The 22039-nt window shown below is 40.2% G+C and overlaps 1 protein-coding gene across 2 annotated transcripts; it reads right to left on the reverse strand.

The window, feature by feature from the left end:
• Positions 1–1197: 1197 nt before the first annotated feature.
• LOC105940685 (outer dynein arm-docking complex subunit 2) lies at positions 1198–20675 on the reverse strand. 2 transcript variants are annotated; one of them, XM_024800932.2, is made up of 22 exons: positions 20563–20675; positions 19707–19954; positions 19287–19444; positions 18732–18936; positions 18489–18595; positions 16708–16844; positions 16229–16342; positions 14029–14156; positions 13429–13560; positions 13153–13284; positions 12872–13025; positions 12320–12466; positions 11770–11979; positions 10648–10881; positions 8542–8652; positions 8276–8430; positions 5205–5385; positions 5051–5112; positions 4298–4412; positions 2618–2806; positions 2187–2408; positions 1198–1565 (listed from the first exon to the last, which is right to left on the reverse strand). In XM_024800932.2, the coding sequence occupies exons 2-22, from the start codon at positions 19928–19930 to the stop codon at positions 1440–1442; spliced, it is 3243 nt and encodes a 1080-aa protein (XP_024656700.2). In that variant the 5' UTR covers positions 19931–19954; positions 20563–20675; the 3' UTR covers positions 1198–1439. The 2 variants fall into 2 exon arrangements, with proteins under 2 accessions (XP_024656700.2, XP_024656696.2); XM_024800928.2 differs by having other exon boundaries at positions 14029–14159.
• Between the last annotated feature and the right edge of the window lie 1364 nt (positions 20676–22039).

Genomic DNA, 22039 nt, shown 5'->3' on the forward strand with positions numbered 1-22039 from the left:
CCCGGAGTACTCAAAGCACTCTATACAACATGGCTCATTCACAAGCACTTCTATACACAAGTGCAAACTAACCTGCATTCACATCGGAGGGCAATTTGGGGTTAGTATCTTGCCTAGGGATACTCGCCATGCAGACTGGGGAAGCCAAGGATCGAACCAACGACCTTCCGATTAGTAGCTGATCTGCTCTACCACTTGAGCCACAGCCATCCCTGTGAAGAACGCGTGCAGACAGCAGATCAATTATGAGTACAGTGGCTAAATAAATGTTATGTGACTCGTGCGCATCAATGCAGTAAACTTCAATTCTATTCTATTCAACTTGTAATTTCTAGTTAAATACTGAAATCTGTCCTGACAAGAGAAGCACCTTTGAGCTTTCATCATTAACATTGCGCTAATTCCGTGCAACAAAAGCACAGAAACTAAACACCCAAGCAGTATTTTTAAGTTCCAACCTGTGTCACCATTTATGACATTTAGTTTTCTATATGGGGTTACAGGTGAGAATAAAGAGCCATGCAAACTCGGTCCAGTTCGTTCAAAGTTGTATACGTGTTTGTCCTCTACATCATCCCTGTCCTGAGTCTCAGTAACGTGGCTCCATTCCTGCTGCAGTGTGAGCGCAGTTACCTTGTCCCGGCTCCCTCCTGAGTCTGAAATACTACTCAGAGTTGCCAGCTTGTGAAAACCCCCTTTGGCTGGTATTTAGTCCTTCCGTTTGGAACATAATACTGCAAAGCAATATTATAACTAGTCATTAATGAAGCCTGAGTAATTATAAATTAGTAGACCTGAGTACAGATTATGTTCAAACTTGAAGAGTTGGCTGGATTTGTACAAAGTGAAATGGTTGGCAATGAACAGATGCAAGGATATCACTGTTATAGCCTCATGCAGTAAAGAGCATGTATGCTATATCACAAGACACAATAAGATGACTGATCAAGGTTTTCACTACCTCATCGATACGAGGCATTTTGTAGAGGGTCAAGCAGCTGTGGCAGTTGTTTGACTTCAAATGACAACTTTAATATCCACATTTAACTTTCAACTTTTTTCTCAAAATGAAGATATTTTTTTCTTAAATCGGTCCTAATACTCTGTTGTAGGCACCTGAGCTGTAAAGTAGGAGCTCAGGATCAAAGTTCCCTGTTGAAATCGAAACAAGAAAGCCAACAAATATACACTCGTCGATCAAGGTAAAGCAGTTTATTTGAAACCAACAGATAGAATATATCTGAAAGACAGTTCAGACAGTTCAGTGAACACTTTCGTTATTAGAGCAGAAAGTGTAGGAATTTTTTTTCTAACAATTAAATGGTCCAAACGAAATTTGATAAGCCTGGAAAAACACAGTTCTTTAAAGTAACACATTACATAACTGCGCTGATCATTTTTGTACATATCCTCTTACATATCCAGGGGTGTTGCTGTGATCAGTTTCTAAAAGTGAATAACTCAGCATTCCTGTTAGCCATGTACAGTAGTCGGATGCTGCGCACACAGCCGGCAGCAGCTTCTTGAAGCTCCTCGTCATCGGATCCCATCATGTGGATCAGTGGCTGTGGAAGTATACAGGACAGAGCTGACAACCAGCAGAAGAATGTATTCCCAACAAATCTCATTTACTAAAGAGTGTTTCTCAAAACTGAATTAAAACACCAGAAACACATCACATTTCAAAGCATGAGATGCATTATAATACACCAGTCCACACATCGGTGTGGTTAGCAAAGAAGCAGAGGCAAGGCATTCCTAGGATTTTCCCAGAAAAACCAGAAGATGAAGTGAGCTAGCCTGTGGATGAAAAAGCTGTGAACTTACAGAATAAGTCCGGTTAAAATCTAAAAAACTGCTGTTCTTCTACTTATAACCACATTATTTTGTAGAAAAATACAAAAGCAGTCTGCTCAGTGTCGAGGAGTGTGTGTGAAACATTTGTGTTTCATGTGATTAAAATCCAAATATACATTATGGAGTAGTGTTGCAACTCTTAACTGGTACATTAATAAGGGCAAACATAGACACAGATTTAAAAAGTATTTCTTAAATTGGCACATTCTTACCACCCGTTAAAAAAAATCTAATAAAAATGTAAGTCTAAATGGAGGAAACAAAAAAGCAGTTTGAATGTGACTGAATTTTGGAGTCAGATATCTAGGTACCACAGCACTGTAACTGACCTGAACTACTTCTTTTTCATGCATGGTAATACAGTTGTTGGGATTCCTTGACAGCTGATACAGGGCCATGGCTGTGCTCCGCTGTACCGAGCCTTCTTTCGACTTAAGGTTACGCACAAGTGGTGCCACAGCTCCAGCCTCACCAAATGATGCCCTATTGCTGCCCCACATGCAGCACTGTGCGATGGCATCAGCAAGATGGTGACGGAGCCTGTCATGAGTCTGGAGAGAAATAAGACGCTACTGAATCCCAGACAGCATTTTTTACATTGCCCAGAACAAGTTGTGTCTACTAATGCACCCCTCATTAGCTGGATTCATACAGCAGTGAGTGATTAAAGAGCACCTAAACTCAGCATAAAGACGGTATATGAATACTGACAACAACACTACAACCCTGTTGTTTTTCTCCAGCTGTGAGGTGTTCTTACTGTGTTAGTCAGCTTGGCCAGCGATGGGACAACCCCGAAATCAGTGAGGATTGCCAGATTCTCCTCATCTTTGGCTATTTTGCAGATGGCAGCACAAATACTTGCCAGCACCTCATTGTTTGTTGAGCTCAGCAATTTAACAATCAGTTGGAATCCACCGATGAGCGAGCGTGCAGTTTCTCCTGCATCCTAGAGTCAAAAAGTCTGTTATTAGCTGCAAATGAACACAGAAGATGATCAATAGGGGAGCAGTCCTAAGAATCCAGTCCAGTGGATCCAGTGAATAAGTACTAACAAAGCCCGACCCTGTTTCCAGAAAATATCAGGATGCCTTTTAAAATGTAAATAAAAACAGAATGCAAGCATTTACATTTTTTTTCTTCCATCCATCCATCCATCCATCCATCCATCCATCCATCTTCATCCGCTTTATCCGAGGCCGGGTCGTGGGGGCAGCAGCCTAAGCAAAGAGGCCCAGACCTCCCTCTCCCCAGCCACCTCCTCCAGCTTATCCGGGGGAACACCAAGGCGTTCCCAGGCCAGCCGAGAGATATAATCTCTCCAGCGTGTCCTGGGTCTGCCCCGGGGCCTCCTCCCGGTGGGACATGCCTGGAACACCTCACTCAGGAAGCGCCCAGGAGGCATCCTTGTCAGATGCCCGAACCACCTCAGCTGGCTCCTTTCGATGTGGAGCAGCGGCTCCACTCTGAGCCCCTCCCGGATGGCCGAACTTCTCACCCTATCTCTAAGGGAGAGGCCAGCCACCCTTCGGAGGAAGCTCATTTCTGCCGCTTGTATCCGCGATCTCGTTCTTTCGGTCACTACCCACAGCTCGTGGCCATAGGTGAGGGTAGGGGCGTAGATCGACCGGTAAATTGAGAGCTTTGCCTTTACACTCAGCTCCCTCTTCACCACGACGGACCGGTGCAGCGTCTGCATTACTGCAGCTGCAGCCCCAATCCGTCTGTCAATCTCCGGCTCCCTTCTCCCATCACTCGTGAACAAGACCCCGAGATACTTGAACTCCTCCACATTTTTTTTCTTTTTAATTTTAATTTTTATCTATCATCTATCTATCTATAAATCGATCTATCGATCTATCAACTTTCAAATCACTGAAGTGGACTCTGACAAACAACACGAGTAACTGATGCTTAAATTATTTTCTGTGTTAAAGCTCAATTTAACTGGAATCTACACTGGTCCAAAATATGGATTGGCCTTGCTAACCACACAACTTAGCATAACCTTGTTCAAATATTGGCACACAATAACAACACAAAAATGTCCAAACTGCTGAGCTAGAGGTTTAAAGGTGGTAGTCCACTGGATTTGGACACAGTGGGTACATCAATATTTAATTTACAGCATTTCATAAGTTTATATGTTTTCTATGCTTTTAACATACCACGGTTACAAATGAATATAATGTTATTCTGTGCATGGTTGCTCTGTCCTCTGAGCTACAGCCACCCCAACTGTGTGCCTCTGGAGCTGGTAGCATGTTCAGAGAAGATTTTCAGCTGGGAAATCAGAAGCCATGCCACAGGATATTTACTCAGTCTGGCAAAAACACTGCAGAACTCTTTGGTTTACAGGATAAATATGTGCTTCACTTCACACAAACAGGAGACACAAAAGACCCAGTTTTAAGTCACAGACAACTAAAGAAATACATACCTCTGCATTTTCAATGCATGCACAAAGAGCCCAAGCAGCACTAGACTGAACATCTGCACTGGGGGTTTTTAGCAGCGACCACACCAGACGGATTCCATCAAGCTGGTCAATGATTCTGAAGAGAGAGAAAGACATGGAAGTGTTGTGAGAAAAGAGGGAATGAAAGACGGAATGAACAAACAAATAAACAATTGTAAACACATTTTGCCCACTGTGTGAAACTCCCCACAGTAACTGGCTATATTTTATCATACTAACAATTTTTTATTGGGCTTTTTATCCCAAACACATGTAATGGGTTTATTGTTAGTTAGCACTAATAGATAACTAACAACGTGAATTCTGACATTAAGTTGTATTTAGGTTTAGGTATGTTAGTCTGACCAGCTCACCTCCTAACAGTGACTGCAGGCCGATAGTAAAACACTGGGAATTAAACCACAACCACATTTAACACAGCAGGTACAATAAACAAAGCTTTTAAAACCTGTCATTAAGCCGGGGATAACAGGGTAACCTACCTGCATAATTACAAATGTAAAAAACAGGAGATTTCTTGAAGCATCAATGCATGACCAGTTAATGATACCGTGTTTAGATCCTTGACTTGATGTCATTCTTTTGTAAAACGGTATGACCGTATTGTCAAGAATATGTGAGTGTATGAATATATGAGTCAGACACATCACATTTTAACAGGCAGTTTGTCTTGTGTAAATTGTACTTGTGATGTACAGAAAGAGACAGACTTACACCATGTTATCCTTATTTGTTGCACAGGCACCCACTGCTTTGGTAACATTCACAAGCAGCGCCTGGTTAGATTACAGGAAGATGAATCGGTAAAGGAGCAAGTTGTAAACATGGCATCACCATTAATGCAAGAATAGAAAAAAAATCTAGATACCTGGTTTGGGCTTGTGAGCAACTTAACTAGTGGTTTGATGCCTCCAAACTCACGGATGGCAGCCTTGTTAGCAGGTATCTGGGCAAATTCTCCCAGGGCTCCCACTACATTGACCAAGACTTCTTCGGGTTGATCAGTTAGTAGATTCACCAAGATCTCCAAGGCTTTGTACTCTTGAAACCTTTAAGGAAAGAAGACAAAACTGGGGTTGTATGATATCACTTAGAATAATTTAGCAATTAATTATATTAACCAAAGAATGTAAAACAACACTAAGAGTTTAGTAGTGTTTACCAGGTTGTGCTAGACTGGGAACTGTAAACATTTGTGCTACCATTGGCAGCAAAAAAATACATAGGTGGAAAGTCAGGGGATGAATAAAGTACTTCTTATCTCACTTTTTAATCCATTCACTAGTCTGAACCATGTCTGGACCACGGTGTGAAGTGGTTTGAACAACAGACTGATGACTATCACTATGTCTAGAACCCCATGCAGGGCATACTACTCAAACTTAGCATTGACTTAGTTGCATCTGCAAGCCACACTGCAACCCACCTCTACTCCCCTTCTCCTTTCATGCCGTTTCTGACTAAATCCAGCATGAAATACTAGGAAAACACATGCATATCTACAATGGGAAGAAAACCAAGTCAAAAATAAATGTAAAATGTCAACAGCCAGCACACTGTGTGGCTCCAGTTTTGCCTTTTAACTGCACCATGGAATCAATGTCTGTATTATCATTAATCAAGAAAATGGCTAATATGTGCTGCTGTCCAGACCATGTAAATCATCAGTCACAGAAAAGAAAAAAACATCCTGTTGTTTGCAGTGGGCCACAGGGTCTCATTTGACCATGAACTTAATGACGGAAAAGAGAAGAAAGTCGACTTCCCTCTCAATACTCCTGTAACAAAACATATTCAAAAATGATTGTCATTTCAGTACGCCACTCAGCCTGTGACTGATTCTGAAATGAGCACATGCCCCTAAAACCCTGTTACCATTAACAGCCTTTCCTTTTTGACAGTAATGGCTCTGTCGCTTCATTCCAAACTTTTGCCTGACCTAGACATTTCAACCTCCTAAGACCCGCACTCCTCTACGGCATGCATTTTTCATTTCTCTTTGATATTTGGTCACATTGGGGCCTTATTTTTGTTTTTAAGAAAAATAAGAGCCACATATGAGGATATTCGTTAAAAATTTTGATAGAACAGTAGCAGTATAATGTCCTTGTAAGTGGATATCAGGCCCTTGTCGAGCAAAATTGAGTATTTTGGTCTAAATAACCCAAAATGTGATGTCCACATATGTGGACGCCAGGTCCTAGAAGGTTAAGTGATAAGCCTGAGAGAGTTCGAAAAAACAGATCCACTTACACATTCAAGTGGGAATTAAAAACATTTGCTGTACATCATGCTGGTTTCCTCCCGAAGAGGCGGCCAATTTCACCTTCATTCATATCCAGCTGTGCATGTCATCCAAAAAACACAACATAACACAACACACGGAAACCAAACCACAAAATGAGAGAACGCTGTCAACCTTTGTGATAAGTTAAAGTTAGAGTGAGGACAACCAAAGTGTTTTTTAGTCTTTGTAGTGTCACTAAATGTGCTTTACATAAGATTAATGGCATCATTTCTTCTCCCATGGAGGTTATGTACGTGAAAGTGTTTGTGCGTGTGTGCATGCATGCATGTCATTCTTTCTGTAAACACTAAAATTGTTTTTATAATCCTTATAAAAATGTCTAAGGCTGTAGAGTGGGGTCATGTTTACTATCCATTAAAGTTTGGCTAACATCCTCCGAGGTCTCAAAGGTTGAGTTGATAATTAATTGGTCAAAAATTGGTAAATAGCTTCAAGTGTAGAGTGTATTGTCAACATAGAGAAAGTACCGTACAAAGACCTATTTAAAACTATGTTTGTTACTGCCATTGTTTGTATGATAACAGCATATAAGAGATTCTAAATATCACATTACTTTGGACCTCTCACCTCTCTTTCATGGTCAAATGTTCATAAAATGTCTTTTATGTCGTAAACTGCTTAAAATTCTACTGCCATTGTTTGTAGTGGAAACATTTAGGAAGTGATACTGGCATATGGGAATTCTAAATATTACTTTATAGTTTTCATCCAAATATCATGTAACATTTGACCTCTGACCTCACTTTCAAAGAACAAAGAAAACGATAGGAACAAAATACAATACTGTTTCCTTGAAAGTAAATACAGCCCAGAGAGTGAGCTGCCTTGGCTGAGGTTTGCACTGTCTGAGCGCTTCTTCTGTTATTATTATTATCATTATCGGTAGCTGGATAACTGTTTTATAGTGTGACAATTCATTAAGTGAGGCAGAGACCCTGTACTGACAACAAGTGTTTTAAGCTGCTAAATTAGTCATGGCCAGTTAAGCTTTCATTGTGTCAGTTATGATATATGAAGTGCAGAAAGCCTTGTGAGTGCTACTGAACCCTTTTTCTAATTATTTTTAGAATTCCACTAAAATCTGAACTACACATAAGAAAAAATGCATTTTCTCACCTCAGGAAAAAGCTTTCAACTTCATATAGTACTTTTTTTTTTTAAATCATAACAATTATTACAACAGACTAGCTTATGAGTTCATTTGCTAAACTGAAGGGAATAACCAACACATCCTGACGTCTATGCAATCAGCATCCACGCTGATCCTTTTGTTTAGCTGTGGAAAAAACTGAAATCTATAAAAATAACATGTGGTGATGGTATAATGTCCCTCATGCACAGAAGTCGGCAGGATGCGTTCTATATCCACCGCTGCTACTCATGTGTTCACAGACTGCATCATTCTGGCAAACATATGTTCGAAAGGCATGGGCATATGTGGACGATTCAGTGTTTTACTGCTATCAAACTATTTCATCAAGAGATTTGTCAAAGTCATACTAATCTGTTACATCTAATAACGAACACTAAAAAGTTATGAATACATTGTTCTTTGTGTCTCTTTTATATTCTCTTTTAAAATCTGTGTGTGTTAATGAGTGGTACCGCTGTGCTGTCTGAGGTATTCATACTTAGTTACATTCTCCTGGCTTATGGAACATTTCCATATTGCTCCGGTAGCAGCAGCCAGAAGTTGCTTGTTGTCTGCTTTATGCAGCAGTGAGACCAGTGGCTGCAGACCTTTATACTTGCGCACCAGGTCACGGGTTTGCTTATCCTCTGCACACTGCAGAGCAAAAAGAAAGAAGTGAGAGCTATGTTAACACTGTATAGAACTCTTTTAGTCCAAATCCTTTATTCTCCAATGGATCCAAGACACAGACAAGAAACACGGTACCTTAAAGATAGCACTGGCACAGTGCATTTGTAGCTCATCGTTGTCACTGCTTAGGTTTCTGACCAAATCTTTGATCATGCCTAAAGTCTGAATGTCATTCCTGTAGCTCTCCTGTAGTGACACAAGAATAAACAGATCACATAACCATGAATGAACCATGAGGTGCTGTAGGGTTAGGCTCAGTGTGTCTCAGGCAGCAGCCAAGAGTGAAGGCCATGGAGGACCAATTGGTGGCTATTGAGGCTGGCGACTGAGTCCCAGCCTCCCAGTCTCCTCTCTAGTGGGGAAGGAGCCTGAACTAGTGTGTGAGGTTGAGAGATACTGGCTAGATATAGCCTCACCTCAACACATGGCTTGAGCTATGGAACCAGTCTCCTAGAGAAGGACTGGACTCTGTTCTAGTCTAGAGTTGCCTTCAATGGGAGGTGGTGGGCTGCGGTGGGCATCCTTGAATTAGAGTTTTAATCAGTGGACAAGAGCGTTTGATCCCTGCACCTGCAAGCCAGGGAATAGGTCCTGGATGTTGTTTGCGCTTGGAGTACCCAGTGTACCCATAGTATCCACCCTTCTTGGAGTTGCTGGGTGGTGTGCTCGACAGTGCTCTGTCTGGAGCCTCTGTTTTCCTACTAGGAGACTTCCACACTCATATAGGCAACAATAGTAAAACCAAATGGTGTTCTGTTATTGGACCTGCACTATATTGCCAAATGTATTCACTCATCTATCCAAATCACTGAATGTAGGTGTTCCAATCACTTCTGTGGTCACAGGTATATAAAATCAAGCACTTAGGAATGCACACTGTTTCTATAAACATTAGAAAGAAAGAATGGGTTGCTCTCAGGAGCTCAGTGAATTCCAGCGTTGCACTGTGATAGGATGCCACCTGTGCAACAAGTCCAGCCATGAATACTTCCTAGCTACTAGACAGCCGACAGTCAACTATTAGTGGTATTAGCTCAAGAACAGTGCATAGAGAGCTTCATGGATTTGTTTTCCATGGCCGAGGAGCTCCAATTAAGCCTTACATCTATAAGTGCAATGCAAAGTGTTGGATGCCATGTTGTAAAGCATGCCTGGAGTGAAAAATCATGCTTCTCTGGCTGGAAGAGTCTGGTTTGGTGGTTGGAGTGATACTTGACTAACTGCACTGTGCCAAGTGTAAAGTTTGGTGGATGGGGGATTATGGTGTGTGGTTGTTTTTCAGGACTTGGGCTTTGCCCCTTAGTTCCAGTAGAAGGAATTAAAAAATTTTCAGCATACCAAAGCATTTCTGACAAGTTCATGCTTCCAACTTTGTGGGGAGAGTTAAGGAAAGAATGACAATAAGTCAGAATTGTTTTGTGCTCATCCAGTGCTCTCCTATGTCACACATTTTGTTCATAACCTTTAAGCACAGAATTTGTATGAACAACCAAGCATCGGAAAGTTACGGTTCGTGGCACCCAGTATCTCATGTGGTCTTGTTGGCTGCAGGCGGTGGTCTCCAGCTCACACTGGAGCAATTCACAGTCGAGCATGAACCAGTGAATATGAGAATTAACTCCTACACGTCTAAGGCCATGGCCATCAGCAGAAATAGGGTAAATATTTTGACCCCTCCAGATAAGGGGCTCGTTGCTGTCCCAAGTGGAGGGATTCTTGTTCCCTTGATTGAGGGAAGACAGGGGCAGAAGATTGACAAATAGATTGCGGCTGCTGTACTCGTCCGTCGTGGTCAAGAGAAAGCTAAATGTGAAAGCAAAGCTGTCGATTTACCGGTCTATTTACGTCCCTACCCTCACCTATGGTCACAAGCTTTGAAACTAGTAGAAAACCAGCAGAAACTAAAAACTAAACATTTTAAAACAACAACAAAGAAAATGTAAATAAGAAAGTTAACTCTGAAACTAAATTTTAATTTTTTTTAAAGTTAAAATGAAATAAAAATAAAAACTAATTAGAAAATGCAAAACTATTATCAGTTCTATAAATGTATTTACAATAAAAAAGAAAGGGAAATTACTGGCATTGTCATTTAATAAAAATGATTTGCAGTATTTGTTTTAACACTTTGAATAGATGTTTTAATTTGACGACTTGTTGTCAATCCTAGGCCCCTCTCACCTCTGAAGCACATTCCTGTAGGGTGCCAACCACTGGAATAAGCATTTTCTGAAGTGGAGACTTGAGCAGGCGTCCCAGCAGAGGGATACCCCCAGCCTTCCGAATGGCCTTCTTGTTCTTGGTGCTCCTGCTGCAGCTCCATAATGCTAAAGCCCCACAACAGGCCACCTCTATATCCTCCTCCTGGCTGGGAGTAAGGCTGGCGAAATTAGGAAGGCAGTCCAGCAGCTTTACCTGATTGGAGATATAGACACCCCAAAACTTACATGTATATAAACACACAGATGAAGCTGTGTGCAGACAAGCAAACACACTCTGTATTTAATCTGATATTCTCTACATATAAGATCTGTGAGCCTAACACAAATTCAAGAACTAAACTCAAAAAATTTATTTGCTAGATTTGGGTAATAATTGATGGTTCCAGATGGAAATAGCTCATTTTTGGTCATGATGGGTGGGATTAAAGTTCTGTTACTAGAACATTTCATTCAGGGAGAATTAAAACAACAGAGAAGTTAGGAGTGGAAAACTGTCAGGATAGATGTTGATGCTGAAAAGCCCAGTGTGACCATTTAAAGCCATCATTCTGTGTTCATTTGATTTGGAGCTGAACAAAATAAACAAGACATGGTGGCTAAATTAGGAAGGCAGTCCAGTCAAAGATCCCTCCATCAATAATCACAAATGCAGGTCAGAGGATGTAGGAGACATTCTATCTGGTACCCAGCACCCACTTTCTAATTTAAAAAAAAAACTGATGACCACTATCAGGCATCTATTGTGTGAAAAGGGAACATAATTCTTTACTTCAAGGAAGCCAAAACAACAAAAAAAAACCTTTGAACTATGTTAATATATGGATTTCATCAGAATAAAACAGAATTTTTCTCAAAGTTTTCAGGTTTTCTGAGGTTATTACAAAGAAATACTACATCATAAATAAGCTGACCTGTGTTTTCAAGGAAAATCTGCCACTGTTGGACATTTTTCGTTATTACCAGTACAGAAAGATCAGGCTCAAATCTGCAGTGTTTTTTCCTGCTGCATTCCTCACCATGGGATTGTAGAGCTTGAGCCATGTCACACTCTGAACTTGCATTTTACTCTGCTTACACTCACCAGTTTATTGATACCACCATATAACCTGACATTTCTTCTTGCTCTGCGGAACTTGGCCACGTTAGCGATGGTCTCGGCAGCTAAGGCCTTCAGTTCCTTGACTGGTGAGTCCAGGATCTTCACTATGCTCTGCACGCCTTTCATGTCAACAATAACCCGACGGATTTGCGAGTTGTGGCTGATGGTTCTCAGTATTTTTAGAGATCCGATCTAATCACAAGAACACACATTAATATTAAATATAACCAGTTAAAAATTATGTTTGTTTTATGATAAAGAAACTTATGCCTACAAGAGGTCTCTAGTAGCCAAAAAAGTAGCAAAACTTTCCACTAAAAGTAGATAAAATGTTGCAGTACAACCCAGTTGAAAAGCACCAACCCACACATCTCATTAGGAATGCTATAGAATAATTGCTACCCCATTTTTTAAACAGCATGCTTTCTACCTTGCACTCATGTTTCTGAAACTAAAACACAGGCTGGCACACATGGCCAGCTCTGTTCATGCCAGCAGGCCATGCAGGTCCAACTTTGTCATGGCAACTCACTTTGCATTTGTGTTCATCTGTATCCAGCAAGTTAAGGAGGACTTTAAGGCCACCTGTGTCCTGGATAGCCATTTGGCATGACTCCTGCATCAAATTAAAGTCCATCATGGCACAAAGAGTGTCAACAGTGACTATCTGGTCACCATCCTGAAACAATAATTTCAAACACAAATGAATTAAAAAGTAGGAGAGGAGGAAATAACATTAAGAATTCTCCATTCTCTTATACTGCTCTTCCCTCTTACTCTGTTGTTTTTTTTCATAATGCTACACATGCTGGAGCTGTTTCATTGATGCCACAGCCTTGTACTTTAAGTGTTTAGCGTTGTGCTGGTTAACACTGATAGAAAAAAAATGATTTGCTGAATTCCTGGTGTTCAGTTTGGCTCATGGTAGGTTTCAGCATCTAATGGTAATGATATTATAAAATGACTACTGGGCAAACTATAAATAACTGTGCTGTGTGGCGTCCAGACACACACACACACACACACAAAGAGGTTTTTGTGAAACCTGAGTTTGCTTCTGTTGTGCAGAGTGAACTTATCATACCTTGAGATACTTAACCAGTTTCTGGATTTGCCAGTATTCAGAGGGCAGGTCTGTGTTAGTCTCTGGATGGCGATATGGCTGCTCCTCTTCCTCTTCACTCTCAGTGGAGCTCTCACTGAAAAGTTCCCCTGGCAGGGCTCCTGCTGATGTCTTCCTAAAATACACAAGAGCAACTTCTGCCTTTTTAATTAGACATACAATCAAAACCCTATATGTCTAACGTCTTGGTTGAATTTACCCCAATTGCAGATCTAGAGGAAACTCTTAAAAGGAAAACTTACAGTTTCTGGGAAGACACGTGTCCAGGTGAAAAAGATGCAGATAATTCTGCTTTCGTCTTGCTCTTGGCTCTTTGTCTTAGATTTTTGTGCTCATCTTCAGAACTCTTAAGGGGTTTATTTTCCTCTGTTTTACTATAATGAGGTGAAATAAGAGTCATTATAGCTGCTTCATGGCTACAATCAGATCCCTTGCACTTTTAACCTCTGCTTAGTTTAATTTAGCCCAGCTGCAGTGCAAGAAGGAACCCTTGTAGGTTTTGACAAAAGAGATCTTACCGTTTTTGGGAGGACATGTGTCCAGGTGAAGAAGATGCAGAGAATTCTGCTTTTATTTTGCTCTTGGCTCCTTGTCTAAGACTTTTTTCCTCCTCTTCAGAACTCTTATGGCCTTTATTTTCCTCTGTTTTACTGTAATGATGTGAAATAAGACTCATTATACCTACTTCTATTTTGAGATGGTCATTTTTCTGGCATAATCATTATTTAACAATTCAGGACAGGGTTCAGCATTTTTTAAGCAATTAAGATTAAAAAGACCAGTTTCTCCTCAGATGGGTACAAATATCCTGAGGTAAAGCTGCAACAGCTCAGCCCTTGCTAGATCTATTTATCAATCAAAGACCAAATTTGATAGATCTTTTGGGGATTCTTTTCTCATACTTATTCCTAAGTTTTGTGTTTAGCAGAGAGCAAAGAGGGTTTCCCTTGAATTTCTAAACCATATAACGATGTTTTTATAACATCTTAGCAGATACACTAAACACATGCATTAAAGACTTGGCATCATGGTCATCAAAGTTCATCTGCTCTTCAAGAAGAATACCTGCAATGCAATGAATATTCAGAAGAATTCTTAAGTGAGGAATCATCACATACCCACATGTAGACAAGATACCACTTGGTCTTGGTTCATATATGTTCCTACGTGTTGTGTGCAGCTCAAGCTGTAGTTGCTCATTCACAGTCTTTTCCTTTTTTGTTGATAGTTCTTGAACTGCAGAAGCCTGCTGGTAAGGGGGAAAGCGAGAAGTTGAAGAATGAGTGTAAATACCTCTTCCAATTTGCAACAAAACAAGCGAAATTTGACTGTAAAGTGCTTTGTAGTCTGACTGTACATTTCTCAAATTCTTGCTTATATAAAAAAAGCTATTCTGATTAAGCTGATTAGCATTTCTTTGACTTCTTGTCAATCAGCGTGCTGTATTTTCCATCCATTTTTGCAACTCTATGTCTGACAAAGTCTTGGTCATGCCACTCAAGGAAGACTCATATAAAAACCACGAAAGAGTAAAAAGTTATAATTAAAAACACAAAATTGACATAAGAGCCCGTACTCAACAATATATGGACTTATTTATTTGGGCTGTGTTTGTGCATTAGCTAGAGCCAAGCATGCCCAATTGCTTTTTTCATTGGCTTGTGTTTTATAAAACACAAAGTGCTATTGGAAACGTATGTCAATATACAAACCCACAGTTTGACTTTACTAGGCTAACCAACTTTCTCCAGTTCTACTATATGAGAAATGGACAAATTCGTACTTGTCTGCCTGGAACTCAAAAGTACTACAGGAAATTAGCCCTGTTGTTCTCAGCCAACTTTGGTGGTTTCTCCCATTGATACTTGGGGACGTCTAGTCCATATGCGGCACAGATGTTTCCTATACACAATGTCTCTGTGCTGTCCTTTTTTTGCTTTTAGCCTTTATTTGGACAGATGCAGTGAAGAAAGACAGGAAAGCAGGGAGAGAGAGAGGGGGGTTGGTTTCACGGACTTCAGGTGGAGACCTCAATGCACTGTAAGGAGTTTTTTATGTCTTGGCATCAATGCCACCTATCACCTCCTGTGGCCAGCTTATTATTCCATCAATACATATGCCCTATCAGCATATGATCTTATTCCTGCTGTTCAGTTTGCTTTTCAGAACCTTTTTTACCTTCTAGAGGTACTTGGCTATGGCAGGCCTTCACTTCACCTCAGTTCCCACTGGCCTGTGGGATAAGAAGGTACTTGCAGCTGCACTTTTTATCTGATATTCTATCTTCTAGCAAGTTTGGATCACCTTCCCTCTCTTTGCAGCTATTCGCCTACACGTTCCCAGTCTGAATGACATCTTGATATCCTCGCTAATGATCCTGGTGATGTAATGTTCCCTCACTGATGGGATTTTGCCAGTGAGCCGGGGACTCCTGCTCTTGGTTGAGTGGCTACTTGAGGTTGGGCACAATCTTTTTCCTCTGATAAAGATTAGATCCTTCTGTCCCTGTAGGCAGCTGGGTATCAACTAGTTCAATTCTGCTGGTCTCTTTTACTACAGTTGGTTCATTATGTCCATATTGCTCACTACTGTTTCCACTGTGCAATAGCCTCTTAAACTCCAGCTTCATCTTTTATTGATGTCATTGCAGTGAGCTGCCAGGTGCTTCTTGGGCAGTGTGGATGTTGGCTTTTGTGTTCATCCATAGTTCCCACATGTGTTAAAGATAACTGATCTCTTACTGCATTGGCTGGAATAGTAGCATCCATCAATTCTGTGTTGTCAGTCCTTGTCCATGTATAAGGCATACATGGACAAGTAGTAGTTCCAGTAGTCCACTTATCATCAGTATATCTGGGCATATATACAGATGTATAGTATTGCACTATTGCAAAAAATTCACATTCATTCACTCAGCTTAAATGGCTGAGAGTAGTACAACATGCTAATATAAACTGGGAGTTGGTGCAGACTATTGACTGATTAGCAAAGTCTGATAAAAAGTTAAAAAAACAGGGACACTGCAGGTTCATATACTAACAACTGCTCAGTCATTGAAGTCATGTCCAGAAGCATACCCTGCTTTGCTGTCTGTTTGGTCTCTAACGAAATTTTTTAGCCTGGATTACAGAATCCCAACTCTGTGTACAGATATGAATCACACAGCATCAGTCATAAAATCACAGGATTAGAGAGAAGGTTCATAAGACAAAGAGGCATTTGAGAACCCACACACTTTTGCTTAGAGAGTTACAATTCACAGCAAAAAAAAAGACACACCTTAATGTGTTTATGTTAATTGCTATAATTCTACTCTACCTGGTTTATTTTATCAGCAAAATGTGGAGATCTGCTCTTCAGAAGTGTTACCAGGTCTTCATAAGCATCACTTGTTCGCTCATATCCATTCTCCTCCCCCTCCTGTTTTATGCCCTGTGAAAACAAAGTTAATTAACTTTTTTTCTATTCCAAAAACCACAATTTATTGTGGCTCACATGTCAGCTGTTGTTAGTTAAAGTTACAGTTGAGCTGAGGTTAGAACATATCTGAAAGCTTGTGTGAAAATGAAATGATTATGTTTTAAGTCATATTTACATAGAAATATAAAAGATCACAATGTGGACCACACTGCCTTTCTACGGAAGAGGATTAGGACCACTGGAAAAAAAATCTGAGAAAAAAGTTAGAATTCTGACTTTTTTCTCAGAATTCAGGAAAAGAAGAAAAAAAAAGACGTGCCCACTTTTTTTTTCCAGTGGCCCTAATCCTCTTCCGTACCTTTCACTTCTAGTCTTACCCCATTGAGAAAACTCCCAGCAGTGCTACAGGTAATGTAGAGGGTTTCAGTGTCACAGGGCTCAATCACAAGGTAGCAAATGTCACCCTGCACCTGTCTCCACAGGGGGGCACGATAGCCATTTGAAAATTGAAAGTCTGAAAACAAAAACAAGAAAGCCAACTTAATAACCTTGGAAATGGTTAAAGGTACAGTCCGTTGATTTTCGAGTTTATTTCACAGAAAAAAAGAATTCAGCTTCAAGCCTCATCTCCTGAACTCAAGTTAGGGTTCTAACCAGGGTTCATACGCATTTTTGAGCATCAAATTCAAGCACTTTCAAGGTCCATTTTCAAGCTTTTCCAGCACATTACCAAAAAAAAAGAATGCCTGTTTCACTTTGCATCACCTCAGTAAGACCATGTAAAAATTAAAACAAACCATCTTAGGTCGACTTAAATGTACTTTGTGCCTCTTGTTAAAACAGAGAAAAATGCACCACACAAAAATACTGAAAAAGGAAATGGTTGCCTTATATGCATATAGTATACAAACTCAAACACATTTCTCTTAAAAATTAAGATATGCAAATGTGAACAAATGAACTTGTTAGAGATATTCATCTCCACTTGAAAAAAACAACAACCCCACAAAACAAGAAAACTGCACCAAACACCACAATAATACACAGCAAGGCCAAATTAATAAGTCTCTTATCAGGTATTGATGCTTCTTTCCTATGTGACACAAAAATAGGAGACAGATGTTTGTTTTTTTTAAGCACCCATGCCCAGAAAAATGGGGGCAAAAGGGAGGAGATCGCGTTTAATCGGTTATAACAAGAGGTCAGAAATATAAGTGCCGACGTGAGTAGTGTCCATAGAAACCTCCGAATCTCAGCCAGAAAATCATGTAAACCATTTCAACAACAACCAAACAAAGCGAAGATACCAAACAGTTAAAAGAGCAGCTATGTCACCATGAATCTGTGGACAGGTAATATCCATATTTTGATTTATGATTTTCTGGAGTTAAAGGTGTTATATGCTATAAAATACTTTTAAATAAATTAGGTGAAGGGACTTTAAGAATGCACAAGCATCTACCTAAAATCTATTTATTTAGTCTATCATCTGTGATATAATTATGCAAAATTATAATGTGTTGTTCATCTCCCTTAAACAAACAGGCAGCCTTAAAGTATGAAATATTAATATATTACAACACTTAAATTTCTCTGCTGTCTTGCTCATAGAGGGGCTGTCTGATTGTTGAGGTTTTCTCTGTATTATTTTAGGTGCTTAGCTTACAAAATAAAGGTGATGGTTGTGATTTGGCACTATATAAATTGTTTTGAATTAAAGTAAAAATATAGTGTGTAACAATTTTCTTTTTACGCAAACAGTAGTTGAACCACACCAGCTGGTGCAGCCATCATGGGGCACAGTCTAAATTTCATGTTTTTGATGTTTCCTACAGTAGCTAATCTACTGACATCTAACAGTGCAGCATGATATCATTGGTTATGATGTCTATAGTTATACTTGCAATATAAATCGGATTTGAATGGTTTTTTTTTGTTTGTTTGCTTTTTCTGTAGAATAGAATAAAATGTGTCATTATGTGTGCATGCTGCTAAATGCAATGCAATGAAGCAAAATACCTGAGCTGAAAAATGACTTTGTAAACTGGAATCTGTCTCTCATGTCTTTGAGAGCAGCAGAACACAGCTTTTATGCAGCATTAGAGTTAACAGTGACTGCTTTCCTCGTATTCCAGTAAAATGTGGAACTGATTCAAACCTGATGTGTATCGCAGCGACTTCAACAGCCCTTTATCCCCTCCACCGCAGAACATTTGAAGGATTTCCACTTCATTCTTCACTGCTTTGGGGTTCAGCCTTACTTGTCTTTTGTGAATATTAAGGAAAACAAAACAATAATTCATTAGTAGTTACTTTTTTCAATATGCTTCCTAGTCCAATCAGATAGGCTGTTTCAAATGTGCTTGAACATGTCTAAATGGAAATATTGTGGAGCACTCACTCTGATATGTCTTTAAGAAGCTTGTCAAGGATCTGTTTGTCCATGTCTTGGAACAACTGAAACAGTTTGACCTTGACCTCCAAGTCCTTAGATAAGCCTTCCTCCTTCGTCCTGTCTACCACACTTACTGCATCGTCATGGGCTTCTATCGCCAGGTCAGAGGAAAAGCTCCTACCAAGAATCTTAACCAGGGGCTCTTTGTTTTCTGAACAACAAAAGAGGGGAGGTTTAGCGATTCAAATTCAAATGCTATGAGTTGGATTCATTCTGAACTATAAAAACAGCTGGCTTTGACTGTACTTTGTTTCTTTTCAAAACTAAGCTAATATTATCTCTCCATAACAAATCCACTGGCAGTATGAAATAAGTATTACTATATTCATCATGTGTCCATCTGTTAAAGAAATATATATTAGTTCAGAGAAAGAATTACCAATGGTGGCATAATTGGATGGCTGTACACAGTAACAAGGAGGACAAACACATTAAGTCTGTGGGTTATGGAGGAATGCTGGTGGTTGGACTGCTTAGGATGCAAATTGGACTCAAATTTACCTTCTAGACATGCCCGAACCTCCACCAACTTCTTATCATCTGCCAGATGAAGCAGTTTAGAGAGCTGGCTGAAGCTGCGTACATAAACAGTCGGTGGAGAGAGCTGCAGGAGTGGATGGCCCTCACTATCTCTTTCGTGGGACTGAACATCTGAGTCACTGAGTAGGAAATAAAACAAAAAAGAAACTTTAATTGCCTGAAATGCTTAATGGAGATCTGAGTCTTTGTTTTTGTACTTCTGATGAAATACAGTGGAACGTTCTCAATCTTACTGAAGCTGAAAAACAAATTAATTACAGTCCACATGCAGCTTTGAGTATGTCTAAGGTAAAAACATTTGGAGACCATGGTGACAGCAAATCCTGCACAGACACATAATACTGAGAGCCAGCCAGCTGCCCACTTCATGATTAGACCAACCTGATGTCGTAGTCTGTTTTGAAATCAGACGGCACTAAAGTGGTACTCCACTGGAGTGGCTCCTCAAACACATGTTCAGCTTCCTGTGGGTGTTGGGAACTAAAGTGCTCCACAAAGTGCAGGATTTCTTTCAACAAGGACTCATTCATTGGTGTGGATGCCAGCTTTGCAGTACTGGAGCTGACCATGGTCCATTGGGCAGCCCTGGTCAATGATATCCCCATCGCTGTGTCTGGGATACTCTAAAACTTAACATTAACAAAGGAACCATTTAAAACAGCCTTTTAAGTCTTGGTTTGCTTGTTGGATATGACAGGAAATAAATAAATATTTCTGGATGGATTCATGGATAATTTAAAAAAAAAGAAGACAGATGCTTGCACTGGTATCATGATGGCCATAGTGGGTCATTCAAATAAATGGCATGTACTATATACACTATATAATCCCCTCCCTCCTCCCATCATTATTATAGCTAAATACAATCTAGAGAGCCAGACCCTTACGTCTGTGTTAGCTGCAGAACTTTAACAAAAGAAAGACATATCCAACAATCAAAACTCGCTAGAGGACAGCAATGCAAAAATAAACAAGTAATGTATTATAATAACGGCGTTAACGAGACTGTGAAGAGCACCAGCACACTTTCTTGGGACAGGAGTGACTACAGTTAAGCGTATTTTTATGCTACAGAGTCCCGTTATTAGAAAAGCCGATGGTCTTCAGCTAATATTAGATACAACAACTGAAACCACACCGAGGTATTCCTCATTAATTCACCATGAAGCAAGTCTCTTCCGCTGTCTGTCATGAAGTTATGACTATCTGTTTTTTACCTGTATTAGTACAAACTTACCGTGTATTTTAACTTGCTTTACAACACCTTTACTGGTAGCTAGTCAACCACAGTGTCCATAGAAACAAGACCACTATCGGCTCTAGTAAGTGCCCCTCCCACTTTTGTTGCCATGACACTGGTAAACGAAACGGCAAGCGAGTTAAGTCAAAATTCACAAAACCAATTGTTTCAGTTGACACATGACGATAGAAAACGACTTTTTATATAGAGAAGAAGAAGAAGAAGAAGAAGAAGAAGAAGAAGAAGAAGAAAGGTGGTGTCAAGTGTTGTTGTTGTCACTTACTGAAGTTGGCAATCTTTTCAGCTGCTGGTGAACATGTTAGGAGCCTACAAGTCATGTCCTGCGACCCAATCACTTACTGTATTCAAATTCAAATTTTATTTGTCACATACACAGTCATACACAGCACGATATGCAGTGAAATGCTTAGACAACTGCTCGTGACCTAAAATAAAAGACTATGAATAGGATAGGAAATAAATATGAAAATTTAAAAAAAAAGAAAGCTAAAAATAAAATAACTGTACAACAAAATACACAATATAGAAAATACATAAGAATATATGAAGAAATATAGAACAATAAGAGCAGCTGTACAAGTAATAAATGGTAATGAAAGAAATGTAATGTCCAGGGTTGTGCAATCCACATATTTAAGTGTCTTGTGCAGTGCAAAAATGCTTAAAAGTGATTTATTTAAGTGACGTGTGACTAAGTGAGTGATTTGATTAGATGACCACGCAGTGTAGTTGTGAAGTGCCCACTAGTGTAAACAAATGTCCGGAATGTCCAGTGTGTGTGTAAGAACCATATGTGTGGGTCAGTATTATGTGGTGATGTGATTGAGAGACCGTATCGCCTGCGGGAAGAAGCTCCTCCTCAGTCTCTCTGTGTTGGTCTTCAGGGAGCGGAATCGCTTTCCTGACCTCAACAGAGAGAACAGTCTGTTGTTGGGATGGCTGAGGTCCTTCACGATCTTCCTGGCCTTGGTCCAGCACCGTCTGCTGTAGATTGAGTGCAGGTCAGGGAGCTCGGAGCGGATGGTGCGCTCAGCTGATCGCACAACCCTCTGTAGAGCTCGTCGTCTGTCCTGCATGGTGATGTTCCTGAACCAGGTTGAGATGTTTCCCGTCAGGATGCTCTCTATGGTGCACGAGTAAAAGTTCCTGAGCACCTTGGAGGGCAGTTGGAAGTCTCTCAAGCATCTGAGGTGGTAGAGACGCTGACGGGCCTTTTTCACCATGGTGTTGATGTGACAGGACCATGACAGGTCCTGCGTGATGTGAACCCCGAGGTATTTGAAGCTGTCCACTCTCTCCACTGGGCACTCGTTGATGACAGGGGTCTGGTAGTTCCTCTCCTGCTTAGTGCTGAAGTCCACTATCAGCTCCTTTGTCTTACTGACGTTTAGAAGGAGGTTGTTCCTCTGGCACCAGTTCTCCTGTACTGTACTACTTTGTTAATTTAATGATC

The sequence above is a fragment of the Maylandia zebra genome, linkage group LG9, assembly GCF_041146795.1.
Source record: "Maylandia zebra isolate NMK-2024a linkage group LG9, Mzebra_GT3a, whole genome shotgun sequence".
Taxonomy (NCBI): Eukaryota; Metazoa; Chordata; class Actinopteri; order Cichliformes; family Cichlidae; genus Maylandia; species Maylandia zebra.